The sequence below is a fragment of the Phoenix dactylifera genome, chromosome 1, assembly GCF_009389715.1.
Source record: "Phoenix dactylifera cultivar Barhee BC4 chromosome 1, palm_55x_up_171113_PBpolish2nd_filt_p, whole genome shotgun sequence".
NCBI lineage: Eukaryota > Viridiplantae > Streptophyta > Magnoliopsida > Arecales > Arecaceae > Phoenix > Phoenix dactylifera.
This window is the reverse complement of record NC_052392.1, coordinates 22,482,716-22,498,419: the sequence shown is the minus strand read 5'-3', so window position 1 is coordinate 22,498,419 and position 15,704 is coordinate 22,482,716. Positions and strand designations below refer to the sequence as shown.

The window sequence follows — 15,704 nt, the reverse complement described above, 5'->3', positions numbered from 1 at the left end:
CACTATTAATAGGGAAGTCTATGATATCCATGAACTAATATTAACCATGTATACACACCAAAATAAATTTAAACACATGTAATTGCAATTACCCAATATTCTTGTGGAGAATAACCAGTCCAAAAGATTCACAAGAAAATGGTACCTCATGAGAATAGGGAGCCCTAGTTCATAGAAGATAATCACTGGGACAACCAATACTAAATTGGAAAGCTAGACATTTATGCAAGGTGACCAAGCACCCTAAAAGATCACAAAGATATGGATCTGGGTGGAGGTAAATATAGCACCATTTCTTGTGGTCAATGAGCGTCCTTTTTGTAATATTTCACACTTACTAATAACATAGTAATTAACATGTACATCTCACAGGAATCAGTTCCTAGAGGCTATTTCCCCCTATAGGCTTAGTGCTGCACATACTGAAATGTAAGCAAGGTCTGCATATTGAGTACCTGAATGAATATTCATGAGACACATACTAACACTGTATGAAAAAGACTATCACCTTATGGTTTGGCAAAAGGAGAAGGTTAAACTTCACAAGAAAACATCTAGTTGTATATGTATATACCATATATGGATAGGAGTGGCCCAATGTATTTGGAGGCCTAAGATTATTTTGTTTTTGAGGCTTTTTCTGCAGGAGACCTGCCTAAGGCGAACTCACAGAAGAGCATTTTTTCTTTCCGCTTTGTTTTTTAGGTTTTCCATGCAGTGGGGCTTCTTTGGGCCGGGGCAGTCGCCTAAAAATTGGGCCGGCTCTGTACATGAGAGAGCCTAGAAAACTAATTACCTGGCTTTATAGCTTTATTAATTATAATTAAGAGGCAATAAAAAAATTTTCTAGAAAATGTTTGAAGTTAGTGATTCAGTTGAACTGTTTCACATAATGATGGGGAACACCCTGTTTTCGCGCCTTCTCCCCAACGCCCCTTATGTCGTCTCCCTCGCCGGCGAGCCCCCTCGGAGCCCCTCGCCAGGTGTCCACAGCCGCAGCGGCGGCGATCTTGCCGATGGAGGGCCGAGATGGATCCTCCGACTCTCCATCACAAAAGAGAGGCCGGAAGGCTTCGTCGGGGGAGGTTATGAAACGTACTATTAAATGGGGAGAGACCAGGAGAGATTTCAGCTCCACCGTTGCTCCTAAAAATACAAAGCAAGAACGAATAAATTCTTAAACAAGGTGATCGCAGTTTGCGTGCAACAATCCGACAAGATATTCTCCCCAATTGTTTGGCTCTACCCTTTAATTTTAGTGTTTTTCGTTATTCTTCCGATCTAAATTACGCCTCTCTCTCCTCGACGTTCCCACGATCCCTCCCTTTCCCATCTTTCTAGCTCTTGCAGGTAGATTTCCTCCCCTCCCCACAAATTGACGAGACTGGAGTCGGGAAAGCTTCCTCCGGGTTGGGACCCACAGAAACATTCCTGAGGTCACTTGTTCATGCAATAAATCCAACGCAGCAATTTAGCCTTGGTTTTTTTTTCCATTTTGATTTCACTGATTTGAATTGGATTTTTATTGCATGAATGATAGGATTTCTCGAAGGAATTGGAGGATGATGATGCGGCAACTGTTTCTGGTTTTCTTGCTGCTGCATGGAGCTGCTGCAGCTGGGAATCAGTCGGCTGCAAAGCCCGCAGCTGGGGATATTCCTGCGAAGGCAAAGCCGGCACCTGCGAAACCTCAGGCGGCACAGTGGAAGACATTGAGCGGTACATCGATCGCTTCTATTTGATTATTTGATTTACTGTGTGTTCATTTCTTTAGATTCCCTTTTTGTAAAGCATATTTTGAAATTTTATGAAGAGAACGTATCTTGTTCATGGTTTCTATCAGTGAAATCCCATGATTAGGATAGGTTGGTATTGTACAATCTGCAGCTCTCACAGCTGGTTCTCTGTGACTTATGGTAAATGGAGTTCACTGCTGTCTCATTCCAAAAGTCTTAACTGCTATTGGGTTACTCTAGTATTTTGCTAGGCGTTACATTCATGTGTTGTTGCATGACTTGGTTAATTTCCTTCATGGCTGGTGTCGCGGTCAATACTATCTCTCAACTTTAATTTGCGTGCAAAGTAAATGCAAATAGATAGATAAGGTTTTGTATTATCGCATGAAAAAGCTGATAGAGGGGTATCAATGGTGGAGGTTGTTATCGGAGTATATAATACCGGGTTATTTAGGCTGTTTCAGATGATGGGGATTACCGTATTATCTTGTTTAGTTTTTATCATGGTTAAGACTAGTGATGTGTGAGAAAAACACCATAGCATTTTTTTTTTGTTTTTTTCATCTTTAACTGCCACCACAATCCGTAACTTTTTTGATCATGTTAGTCCTTTTGACCTGTAATAAAAGTTAAAATTAAAATTTAGAAATGCATGTATTTTAACTAGATACAAGGTGGATTATGAAAAACATAATATTAATATGTTAGCTCATGGATTAGGAACTTGAGATCTATAATCTTCATGTATTAATAAAATTATTTTCACATGCATATGCAGGTAATGCTCCATTGGTCATAGCACGTGGTGGCTTTTCAGGGATCTTTCCTGAGTCTAGCCAGTTTGCATACCAGTTTGCATTGGCAACCAGCTTGAAAGAAACTGTTCTATTATGTGATCTGCAATTGACTAAAGATGGGGCTGGTATTTGCCGTTCAGATTTGAGACTCGATAATTCAACAACTATATCAACTGTATTTCCAAAGAGAGATGCGACTTACTCTGTGAATGGACAGTCTCTTAAGGGATGGTTTTCATTGGATTTTACTATGGATGAGTTAATCAGCAATGTTACAAGTAAGTATATCGTAGTTCTTTTACTTCCAATGGGAAATTTATCAGCACTTCTATTAGCTCGTTGGTTGATTTTAGAAAACAGGCTACAGCTTGGTAGTTCTTCTACTTAAGATGCATTGTTCTTTTATTAATTAATCAGCACATCATGCTCATTCTAAAGGAAAAAAAAGGACATTATTGATGTAATTCATGAGCTTGAAATATAACTATTGAAGCAATGCAAATGGATCTTTCTGAACCAATGCTTTATCACCTGCTTTCTTTTAATTTATATATTGTACTAAGAAAGTATGTTCTGGAATGGTCTTACGGTGTAGATGCGTCTCAATCTCAAGTGGAGAAATGGGCTCCAATACTTGTTAGGTGTTACAGATGCAGCATATGTACACCATACACATGCGAAAATGTACTAGGAAACAGATTCAAAGATACCTATAACATTTTCTTGGTACTTTCTGTGGAAAGCACTACAAAAGGGCAGCTTATGCATCACCTTTGTTAAATATCTTTTTGTCAATTAAAATCATGGAATTGATAAGAACAATCATCTTGTTTGGAGGGTAATGTTCCAGTTCATCAGTTTGGAACATAATTTTTTTTGAAGGTTAATATTTATATCTCGGTTATAGAAATTTGTAGGAGGATCTTAGAAATCAGCTATCAACTTAATTATAATTCATACAGTATCCAAATTTGTTGCTTTATTTTTGATGAAATTTGGACTTTAGACTGACTATAATGCTACTCTTATCATCCCAAAGCAATTCAAAATATCTTCTCTCGGCCAAGTTTATTTGATGGCAACCTGCCAGTATCCTCAGTACAAGACATCTCAGGGTTTCACCCATCTCGGTTTTGGTTGAATTTGCAGGTATGCTTTTTTGTGCCATTGGTTATCATTTTGTTTTTACTACAAATAATATTCATTTTCCTTCCAGTTAATGTTTCTGCATATATTCGGTGACTAAATGCCAGCCTAATTTGTTGTAGAATATGTTAGCCTATTTTGAGGTCTCTGTGTGCAAAATTAATAGCAGAGATGCCTAGTTACTTCATTCTAGAAAACTTCTGGCTATTTGGTCAGGAGTTACTCACTCTCTCTCTCTCAGATATTATATTCTGTAGCAAATTTTACATTAGTCAGGGTATCATTTTGATGAACTCCTTTGCATTTGGTCAGATCTGAGGCGGCGTAGGCATGGCATCCTTATAAAAGAGATTCTTTATAATGCCCTACCCTATTGCTATCAATCTGAAACTTTCATATTTACCTAGAGATCTGATATGCCAGAATTTCAATACTGAACTGATGTTTACTCTTACTTCTGTTGCAGTACGGCATGTTCTATAAGGAACACAAATTGGACCCAGCAAAATTCATATTAACAGCATTGGAAAAAATGGACTTTGATTACATCTCTTCTCCAGAAATTGATTTCTTAAAGAGTCTTAATGGGAAGTTAGGACAAGCCAAGACAAAGCTCATCTTCCGGTTTCAAGATGAGGAGGAAGTAGAACCCTCAACTAATCAAACATACAGCTCAATCTTAAAAAATCTTGCAACAATCAAATCATTTGCTTCCGGAATTCTTGTTCCTAAAACCTATATATGGCCTGTTAGTAAAGATATGTATCTAGAGTCTGCTACTACTCTTGTAACAGATGCTCACAATCTAGGGCTAGAAGTGCATGCATATAATTTTGCAAATGACCAGCCCGTGAGCTACAATTACAGCTTTGATCCTACAGCCGAGTACTTGCAGTTTATAGATCACTCGAACTTCTCTGTTGATGGTGTGCTCACAGACTTCCCTTCCACAGCATCAGCAGCTGTAGGTAAGTGTTCTTTCTGTTCTTTCAATAGTTTTCAATACTTATCTTAGACAAAAATATATATCAATAATCTCTGTACCATGGAGAAATACTGCTGCTGAAATTTGCATACACAGACTGCTTTTTAACTATTCGACATAATCAAATCAGATAATCCTTTAGGAACCAAGTCTTACTGTCAGAAAACATTCTAGAGACTGTTTCATACTTTTATGGTGAGGACAATCACAATGTTCTACATATTTATTCTCCCTTTCAGCTTCATCAATTTTAGATAATACTTGCATTTCTATTTCTAATGTTCTGGGTTTATTTTATTTTATTTTAACTCACTGGACTTGGTTGCAAAGGCATTGATTAGTTGTCGCATCAAATAAGGATTTTACATCGCACCTCTTGTCAACTATTTTCATGGTTATTTTGTTTGATGCAGCTTGCTTGGCGCATAACAAGGATAGTGCTGCTTCTAACAAAAGTGAGTTTGACATCCTTTCTTAGGCTATGGTCATATTGTTTCTCAATGTCCTTTTGGTGGGTTGTACATTCTAAGACACACAGTGGCTATGGATGCAGAGAGATCACTAATTATAACACGCAATGGTGCAAGTGGAGTCTTTGCTGGATGCACTGATCTTGCTTATCAGCAAGCAGTAAAAGATGGAGCCGACATAATTGATTGTTCTGTTCAGATGTCAAAAGATGGAGTGGCCTTCTGCTTGGATTCAGCAGATCTCATGGGAGACACAACAGCAGTGGATTCTTTCATGTCTCGATCAGCTTCAGTGCCCGAGATACAAAAGAACAATGGAATCTTTTCATTCGATCTCACATGGAGTGAGATTGAAAGTTTGAAGCGTAAGGATTTCATCCTTTTGCTTTAATGTCAACCTTGATGAAAATGGACGTAGGTTATCAGTTGAATCTGAGAATACAATGATACAATGCAAAATACAGCAATGAAAGGCCTATCTGTGTCGTGCAATGTGTAGTTTTCTGATTGTAAATGGCCTTGATTCACCATGAGACAGCTGTTAATTCTTCCATCAAGGTGAAATATTCTCAATAGATGATACCCAGACAGTAATAATTTAATTAACCAGGCAGATCCGGGATATTCTCGTCTTTGAAATATCATTTACATGTTCTTCTTCTTCTTCTAATCAGATATGTGTCTCATGCAGTTTTAATAGTGTCCATGATCAGTACCTCGATTTTTTATTACCTGCATCCATATATTTCTGAAAAATCCACTGCCTAGCTCAATAAATTATGATGTTATATTAGGGTCTCAAAAAGTAATTAGTCCATATTTTAGGAATATATATTTAGTCTAAAGAGGAGTAGTATTGATGGAATGAGTCATATAGTTATGTTTATCTTTTCTATCAACTGGGAAATTATCTTCATTATACAAAGTTTCTTATGCATAACATCATAATTGCTATAAGCATTTTAGGAATTAATCAATATGTAATAATGATATGCATGTCTATAGAGCTTTGTCATTCTGCTGGGATTGACTGCTAAAAGAGTATGCCTTTTTTTTTGGTGAAAAGTCTTAGACAGAGATATAGAAAGACAAGACTTGGTGTACGGTACTAGATTTATATCTGGCCTACCCATTATGAACAAAACGGCAAAATCGAAACAGTTCCTATCTATTTAGGAATTGCTAGCTTAAAACTTTTTTTGCTAATTAAACATAAAATGTTTAGTGAGCTTCTGATAGGATTCATTTTCTATTTATATATAAACTTTTTTTGATGCATTTGTATTTGCAATTTGAGAGGATATGGTTCATTCATGGCCCATATTCTGTGAAAATGATACTCAAGAGAACTATTTAACAATTAGCTTATGTAAGCATCATCTTGTGAAACTTGAAGCGGAATTGCAGTATCATTCTACCTCATTGATCTTTGGGTCCATTATTTTCCTGGCAGCTTTGCTGGCAAATCCCCTTTCTAGTGCTAACCTGGTGAGGAATCCAGCTGCAAAAAATCAGGGCAAATTCATGACACTGGCCAAATTCTTGGACTTTGCAAAGAACAGCACTGTCTCCGGGATCTTAATCAGCATTGAGGTCAAGTATACGTTTTCTATATTCCATATGTTAGTAATTTCTTGGGAGCATTCTCTATTAGATGGAATAATAGTATATTGAAATAGAACAGAGCATTTTGTTCCTCTGCAAATTATTTCAAAAATATTTTTTTTTGGTTAGAACAGAACTTTTTATTAGAATGGAGTCTATTCTCAATCAGCAAGCCTGACCTGATAAGTTCTTCTAGTGAAGTGTCATTATTAAGGATATTACACAGATGGATCTACACTTCTGAAATTCATATTTATAGGAGGCTTTAATAAAGGTAGGATTTGAGTTTGATTTGGTCTCGGATTGTGATGTTCTCTGAGATAATATTCCTTTTCAGTAAAAGTGCTACAGGTACATGCATATATAAGTGAAATGGCATGTCCAAGTTAGCTTAAGGGTATTTTCATTCCTTCAAAATTGTTTTGAAAGAAAATGGCTGTATTAGAATGAAGTCTATTCTCAAACGACAGCCAGGTTCTGGTACATTGTTTAGATGAGATGTCATTGTTTTGAAACATTTATATACATGGATCCAAGGTTTCCAGAACTGGAACTGGTATGATATGGGACTGTAAGTGTTAAATCGATACACCGTACATAGCACTGTGCCTGTACCTCTAGGATTCAACAAAGAGAGAGCAAGATCAGGAGAGAGGGGGAGGGAGGAATGAGCGTACCTCCGACCTTTGATTCACAACCTTTGGCAACTGATCAACCCTTTGAGATATATGACCTTTGGCCTCTCAAAAACTCTGTTTGGAGTGGAAGGCATCAATCATTTTCTATCAAATTTCAAAGGCCCGAACCATCCCAGTTCTAGGGCAGTTCGGTGAGGTACGCCCCTGATGCAGGCGCAAGGCGCCCAATCCTTAGGGCGTGCGCATGAAGTTTGGGTTTGATTTTTGGTTCGTTTTGTCAATTGAGTCCTTAATTGAGTTGTAGTTTTCTGAATTGAGTCTTTTAATTGAGTCCATGTAATTGATTGCCAGGTGGCATCAAGGGGTCCACTTCATGTAGTGTGAAAAGAGGACTTGATCTACTCCTACTTTGATTAGAAGTCTTAATTGGTCCCTTGACTTGCTCAAATCCTATTTTGGTTAGGAATCCTTTAGCCCTTAGTATTTGAGTTTAGTCATTCTTAATCTGAGTTTTGTCATAAGATTAATTTTCTATTTTGTTCTAACGCCCCATCTATTTAAAGGGTGAACGTTGAAGAATAAAGGCAGAATTAATTTTGGTTTTCAATTGCTCTTGAGATTAAGAGGCGCAAGGCTTCTTCTTCCTCCTTTGGTGAGACGCCGGAAAATCATTGGGTTTAGGATAGAGGTGAGACTCTTCTATTCAGCCCATAGTTATCATAAACTATCCAAACTGCAGCACCTTCCATTGATCCTTCTTCTATCCGCCTATCTTCTTCATGCAATAGCCCTAATCCTTTGACGCTCTAATCACCATAAAGACTTTTAGGTTTCAGATCTAAATCGCAAGCCTAATCCCTTCCTTCCATGTCCTAACCCAAATTAGCTTTGGGTCCAAACCATCTGGTTTGGGATGGTTTAGCAGGCCTTGAATGGGTCTACATTTTTAAATCAATTACTGACTGGAGCTTTGAGCTTTGAAACTGAGTAGGGATTTGGTTTGAATAAGTTCAAGTTTGCAATGTTCTCTGAGATGTATTCTTTCCTAGGAGGATTGCTTTAGGTACTTAAGAGAAAACCATCTTGGATTTGCTCCATGCCACTAGCATCCCACCTGTCTTTGAATTCTTGCATCAAATGTCAAGTGGCGTCCATGGGAAAGGGTTGTGCATCTAACCTTCAGCATGTTTGGTCATTTTGCACCTACATTAGCATTTATCTCTAGCACCAGTTCTTGTTGCATAAATTTACCTTATTTGTCTTGGACTTCTTGCATCTGAATTGCTACCTTTTCCAATACTGGTCATGGGAGTGCTTTTGGGTTCATGGTTGGACAAGATTTTGTGTTCAACCAATGCTTCACCATTCAATAGCAAGTGGAGATCCATGCTCAAAATGAGTGGTATATCGAGATGACTTCAAGGCATCTATAAGTGGATGACGGTTAATAACAAACCGGACCCGTACATGGCTATACATGTAAGACTTGTTTTGGTGATTAGAGGCTCCGGAAGGTGTCCTTTTTCTACTTGACAATGGTCGAAATGACTTGTCACCTCCACCTTAAATCCTTTTTATCTCATTTGGGACTATCAGAAAATCCTATTTACTTGTCTAGTTATTGCAAAAAATTATATGCACTTTTGATGTATAAGAGCTGAAGATAAGAGACTGAATCAAGTTGATCTTTTAAAACCATTTCAAGCTATGGGACAAAGAGGACACTAGGGAATTTACTTAAGCTGTTTTTTGGTGGGATCATATTGTGATGGAAGGAATAAATATGGTTCCTTGTTTTCTGTTGTATCCATACGATAAATTTGTTTATAGCCTATGCACGCTGAATCTTAAATACAGCACACTTCAAACTGAATATTATGTACAGTTCGACGTGAAATTTGAAATATCAAAATTGATCTGTTCTCTACATGCAAAAAGGAACTTTAGTAAATGACAGATTAAAAAGGTATGCATAAATATCGAATTTCTGGAATCTTGAGGGTCCTGTTGTGTGAACCATCAAAATCACCAGGCCACGTAGTAATGAAATTTATATACCTAGAAAAACAAGAAGTCAAGTGAAACAACTATCCACTATCCTGACACAACTGTATCTGCTATGCGGCACTAAATTTACTGATCCAGATCATCTTACATGCCAATCATCATATATTATGCAGAATGCTCCATATCTTGCTTCCAAGAAGGGACTTGACATAGTTAATGCAGTCTCCAGTGCCTTGATAAATGCCATCTATGACAAACAAACCACTCAAAAGGTTCTCATCCAGTCTGATGACACTTCAGTACTCTCCATGTTCAAGAACAATTCCAGCTACAAGCGAGTTTTCAAAGTGGAGGAGACAATAAGTGATGCTTCAAAATCAGCTGTGGATGAGATCAAGAAGTATGCAGATGCAGTTGTCGTCGCCAAAACTTCCCTTATTTCTATCTCAAATTCCTTCCTTACTGGTTTTACTGCAGTCATAGATAAGATGCATGCAGCGAACCTCTCTATCTATGTTTCAGGACTGAGGAACGAGTTTGTGAGTATACCTTTTGATTGCTTCTCAGATCCACTTGTGGAAATGGCTACTTATGCTACAGGGCTTGGAGTTGATGGGATAATAACTGAATATCCTGCAACAGCTAGTGCATACTTCAGTGAGTATCTAAAAATACAAGGGCAAGTATACTTTCATAATTATATAAGAACATGAACATAAGAAAGCGTATTACGTATCCATAAATATATTTGTTCTGCTTAACTTCTAGAATATTTTAATTTCATCTGTAGATTTTATAGTTGATTACAGCTACTCAAGAAATCATTATTTAGTGTTTATCATGTTTATTACTTTTGACTTTCTCAAGTTTATTAATCATTATTTTATTCCTAAGAAATCTATTTCTGAATTTGATCTAATTTGGTCTCCTGTCAGGTGACGGTTTGTTATGATTAGTGAAGCATGTGTGTCGCTACTTTATCATTGTTTAGCTTGGAGAACATTGTTTGTGATCTGATTTGTATCATCATATGCATTCTCTTGCTGTTACACCCATCAGAAAAAAATCAGTATTTTTGCTTCAGAATTTCTCCATTAAATACTGCTCTCGCTCCAGAACCCCATCCCTGTTCTTTCAGACAGAAGCTTCCATGCTTTTTTTGCCCTTTTTTAAAAAATTTAATCAACCAAACTTATGCTTGAACCTCCTCCATGGAGCGGAGGGGTGGCATCACCCAATTCACATCTGACTAATCAATACTTGACTTATGAAAACGAATTAAATTATTATCAATACAGTTTGTCAAGTAACATTTTTTGAGGTTACTTTCTCAATCTCAAGTAACATTATACTCTAATAAATTGCTTTATCAAAATCAACTGTATCTTCTGGGAGTGTTTTGTTATAGTGGTTCTCCTTCTTGTTATTTCCACTGCTGCTTCCACACCCTCAGACCGAAAGCTTCTCTTGTTCGCGTTCTTGTTCCTGCCTCTTGCAGCCATAGTTGTTTGCAGACTTCATATAGTTTTGTTGCCGATCCCTCTGCTCCAATTTGTCATTCACCAGCAAAGTTCTTCCTATATGACTATTGTTAGTTGATGATGCTACTGGTGTCATAACAGTGAAGGTACCTAGTCTAGGTTGTAAATTTTCTTTTTTCTTGACACCCCTAATCACCCTTTGAATTGTAATTCGTTTATACCAAAAAAGATGGCTGGATCTCTTTTTATTACTCATATCTGAGTAATTCAAAAGTTATGGTCCTTCAAATTACAACCGGCGCGACAAACTAAACTTAATATTTTGCAGGGAGCCCATGCTCTGATGTGGAAGCCAATTTGCCATTCACAATCTTACCTGTGGAGCCTGGTTCCCTGCTCAAAGAGGCTCAACCAGAAGTACTTCCTCCAGCCCAAGCCCCTGCCCCTGCACTTGATGCTGGTGATATTGGGGACCCACCGCTGCCTCCGGTTGTCAAGGTCTCTGAGACGGCACCAGTTGCAGCACCAGCAAGTTCTCCAACTCATCCAAGCGGTCAACCAGCCAAAGCGGCAAATGCTGCTCTATGCCTCCTAATGGTGATGCTCAGTTTCATTATTTGAGCTATCAGTTGATACGGCAGGCCTTTGCATTGTTGTTTTCTTATTGTTGCTTATTCAATTTAATTTGCAATCGTTTTACAATGCTTTCCTGAACCAGTTGGTTCTGTATTAAATTGACGGATTTATGCTAGATCAGACCATTGAGGTAGATTCAATTGTCATAAGTTTGAGATATGGCTGCAGCAACATGAATTTTCTGAGCAAGCAGCTGCATGTAAGCTTCGGTCGCTCGGATAATTTTTTTGTGATGGGAGGTTCTTGTTGGTCTCAAAGAAGTTTTGAAGTGCTCTGCAGGAAGGCCAATTATATTACTAAAGTGGCAGAGATGATTGATCCTTATAGAGAGTTAGATAATAATGGTTGCCTAGTATTGTATGACTCTGTATCTATTAACACTCGAGTGCCTTCAGAAGTACAGCTGCGGAAGCGCAAGTGACTTTTCTTTCTTGATTCAAACCAAGATTTAGAGAGCGAAATCCAAGCTTCTTTAGCCAAGGTCTTCTACACTAGCTTAGAATCCACGGCTGAGTCCAAATCCGACTGCTATATATCTAATCTGTGGTTGAACCAAAACCCCGATCCACGTCTCCATGATTCTTCTCCATGTGGCTGGCATATACTTTTTGTGGGGGAAGAAGGTTGGCATATACTTGAAATGAAACCAAATGCCTGGTTGAACTATAGAGTTTCTAGAGAACTCAATGCACCATAGATGCTTTCATTTTAGATACATAAATGCGTACAGCATTTTTTGGATACTCAAATGTGATACAATTGACCGCCGTCTTATATGCATTTATTCTTTTGGAGTCATCACCCTGCCATTATTTCCATAAGGGCTCGTTTGGTTCGCGGGAAGCATTTTCCTTCCTAGGAATATGATTCCTGGAAAACAAATTCCTAGGAAGAGGATGCCTAGGAAAGTATTTTTGGCATGTTTGGTTGACCATGGGAAAGTGACAAATTTCCAAGGTGCTTATGTTTGGTTGGCCATCTACTTTCCTAGGAAAGTTATATATAATTCCTATTATGCCCTTAATAAAAATTAGGTTTTTAATACCTCTTTAATGTTTCTTTAATGCTGAAAGGACTTTTTGGGAAAAAGTAAAAATGGAGTGATTCCCGCCTCATGGGAAAGTAACTTTCCCATGTTTCTCATGGGAAAGACTTTCCCATGAAATGTGGGAATCATATTCCCATGGGAATATAACTTTCCCTTCTCTCTCCTTTGAAAACTCCAACCAAACAAGAGGCACCTCATTACTTTCCCGTTGACCACACTTTCCCCCCTTCTTTTTCCGCGAACCAAACGAGCCCTAAAAGAAAAGAGGCAGAGGACGAGACTGTTCTAATAAATGATAATATGCAGATGATTTACTCAAATACTGTGAGAATCCGTACATCATTAGTTATTCGTTAGGTAGGTTTTGAGTATTTATATAGGATCAAGAAAATCCAAATAATACATTTCGGCTAGCTATTTTAGGTAAAGTCATGGATTGTTACAAATAGTATCAGAGTGTACCTGACTTATAACCTACATGGATTAGGGGATACTGCATTACGGATCTATTGGGACTGACCTCGGGCTGATCGTAGTCCTTTGTGATTAGATTTGAATGGTTACTTAATAATATTTTCTAGTTAGCCATTTTGGATAAGTCCTGATTGTTATACACATGGCTCGATACTATAGCTAGGAATTTTTGCTCGGTCTCAAATGCCCTCCGTCTTGTCATCGCTCCCCATTTCTTTCCTATAATAGCCTGCAATGGTCGATTTAATAACCACTGCTTTATTAAGAAAAATCCAATCAAATGTTGGGCCGTAAAATAATATGGAAATTCTCATGATAACTTGGAACTAGTCTTCGCACTCATAATACCAGGAGTGCTTCAAAGTGAGGCTTAGAAATATTTGTACGGAAATATTTTAATTTAGAGATTGGGGTTATATGTGCACATCGTTGTGTTAATTTTTGATCCAACTTCAGGCATGATGTCACTAATTTAAAGTTTTTTTTCGGGGCTTGTCCCCACCTTCTACTCTCTATCCAACCCATGTTCAAAGTGATCAGGAGTATTTGCATGAAAATGTTTTAATCTAGAGATGGAGGATATTAATTTGATCTACTCTAGATATAATGGAACTAGTTCAATATTTTTTTAAAAAAAGATTAGGAAGAGCTAATCCAAACCTACCATCTTATATCTACTCCATATCCCGAGGGGTGGATGCCAATAGGATCGAACTTATATATATATATATATATATATATATATATATATATATATATATATATATATATATATATATATATATATATATATTATATTTTCTTTCACATGTGGGCCGGACTTTTTTTTTTTTTTTTGCGCTAAAACAATAGGAGAGGGGGAGGGAGAGGAAACCTCACCCGTGTAGCAGCTCTTACTGGGCCCCCTTCCACCAGGAAATGCTCGATGCGGGTAGAAATTTTGTTCATACCCTTTCCGATCCGTGAGTCATCCCATGTGTGAGCACGTCATCCCAGCGCCACTTCAGTGCTAGCTGGACCAGATAGCGCTTCCACCGTGCGTGTCCAAGCAGGAAGCATCCAGTCCCCACATTTAATCGACTTTGGTGGCTGTCGGACTTCTCTTTTAATAGATGAGCCCAACATGTGAAATTTTTAATAATAAAGTTAAAAAGTGCGGAGACAGAGTTCGAACTCAGGACCTCTACTCTGATACCATGTTAAAATCACTGCTTGTTCCAAAAACTTAAATTAATAAAATGAGATAGATTTATTTATATATTTTATATTTTTTTACCCCTTTTGTCCAAGTGATAAAAAGGGGTGATATTATCTCAGCGAGTACTCTATGGTACAAATAGTTCAAATTAGCTCAAGACTTTCGCATGTAACACACTTTAGTTAAAAAAAAGATTTCTAAAATGAAAATTTTGCCAAGCAACGTACACACGCAGCTCGGCCGCTCGGTTGCTTGAACTCCTTCAAAGCTGGCCAATAACGCTCTCGCGCGGGGCTTGGAAACATATCCAATATTTATGTTCAATGACGAATTATATGTAAATGCTAATTTGAACCAGAGCTGATCAAACTCTATGCTGGCTGGGCTGGGCTCAGACTAGGTTGTATTGCGGCAGTTAGGCCCAATAGCTATACCCAGGCCCGGTCTGACCCGACCATTAGGTTTAATTTTTTGCCCAAGTCTGATCCAATTTTGCAAAGCCAGGATACATTTTTCTGCCTTTGTTTTGTTGCCCCAATGGTTTGTCGGACTCAACACATGGCTTGTGGTGTTATAATATATGTATGTATGTGATAGGGGGCAAAATGGATCATCCTGCTTAGGACAGGGGACCATCCCATTCCGGCCGAGCAGACCTCAGCACCGACCAGGCCAGACCTCGGTCCTGCTGAGAACCGGTCCTACCTCGGACCTCGCTGAAGGCCAAGCCGGCCTCGTCCAGATCTCTCCGCTGCTACGACCTGCAACAACATCTTTTGGTGCTTATAATGGCGTCCCGGGCTCGAGCTCGAGGCGCTCTACTGTGTCGACTGCAACACAAAGAGCTCTCTCGATTGCAGAGATATACGACAATGCGCCCTGGCCCGAGCTCGAGGCGCCTCACACGACGACGCGCCCCCGCCAAGTTTGGAGCGCCTTATACGACGACGCACACAGGCCAAGTTTGGGGCGCCCTATGCGACAACGCGCCCCGGCTCGAGCTCGGGGCGCCCTGCTGAGCAAACCTCAGTCAGAAAGGCTAGGCCGATCTCACCGAATATTTGTTGTAGCCCTCATGTCGGCCCGACCTCAGCGCCCTGCCAAGCGGGTAAGGCCGACCTCGACCCCCGTCGGAGGCCGAGCTAATCTCGCCCAGTACGTACCGCGGCCATGCCTTGCAGCAACTTCACCACACCATACTTCGCTTGATGGCCACGCCAAGACACGTTAACAAAGGACTATACCTTGCTGCCCTAGCCATGCCTGTTGACAAGGGCCATACCCTGCTGTACACGTCAGTGCCATACCAAGTATAGGGATAACTCAAATCGTGTCTCAAGCAAGTCGTGGCCGCGCGCTATCTGGCCGGCGCCATCTCCTCCTATGAAGAGGATGGGCCGTACCTCCACCACCTGAGTACCTTTGCAGGGACTATAAATAGCCCCATCAAGTAACACCTGAGGATCTTTTTGGCCAATAAAAA

At 39.0% G+C, this 15,704-nt stretch overlaps 1 protein-coding gene across 2 annotated transcripts; it reads left to right on the top strand.

Annotated features, from left to right (window-relative positions):
- The first annotated feature begins 927 nt into the window (after nucleotides 1–927).
- On the top strand, nucleotides 928–11,654 carry LOC103722432 (glycerophosphodiester phosphodiesterase GDPDL7-like). 2 transcript variants are annotated; one of them, XM_039129958.1, is made up of 11 exons: nucleotides 928–1,186; nucleotides 1,342–1,436; nucleotides 1,541–1,719; nucleotides 2,515–2,811; nucleotides 3,573–3,682; nucleotides 4,146–4,647; nucleotides 5,078–5,119; nucleotides 5,218–5,499; nucleotides 6,588–6,727; nucleotides 9,558–10,041; nucleotides 11,194–11,654. In XM_039129958.1, the coding sequence occupies exons 3-11, from the start codon at nucleotides 1,563–1,565 to the stop codon at nucleotides 11,484–11,486; spliced, it is 2,307 nt and encodes a 768-aa protein (XP_038985886.1). In that variant the 5' UTR covers nucleotides 928–1,186; nucleotides 1,342–1,436; nucleotides 1,541–1,562; the 3' UTR covers nucleotides 11,487–11,654. The 2 variants fall into 2 exon arrangements, with proteins under 2 accessions (XP_038985886.1, XP_008811209.2); XM_008812987.3 differs by having other exon boundaries at nucleotides 928–1,436.
- Nucleotides 11,655–15,704: the final 4,050 nt, after the last annotated feature.

Coding starts and splice junctions, on each gene's coding strand:
- LOC103722432 (XM_039129958.1), top strand. CDS start 1,563: ATGATGATGCGGCAACTGTTTCTGGTTTTCTTGCTGCTGCATGGAGCT. Junction 2,812..3,572: donor GTTAATCAGCAATGTTACAA/GTAAGTATATCG, acceptor ATCATCCCAAAG/CAATTCAAAATATCTTCTCT. Junction 10,042..11,193: donor AACAGCTAGTGCATACTTCA/GTGAGTATCTAA, acceptor AATATTTTGCAG/GGAGCCCATGCTCTGATGTG.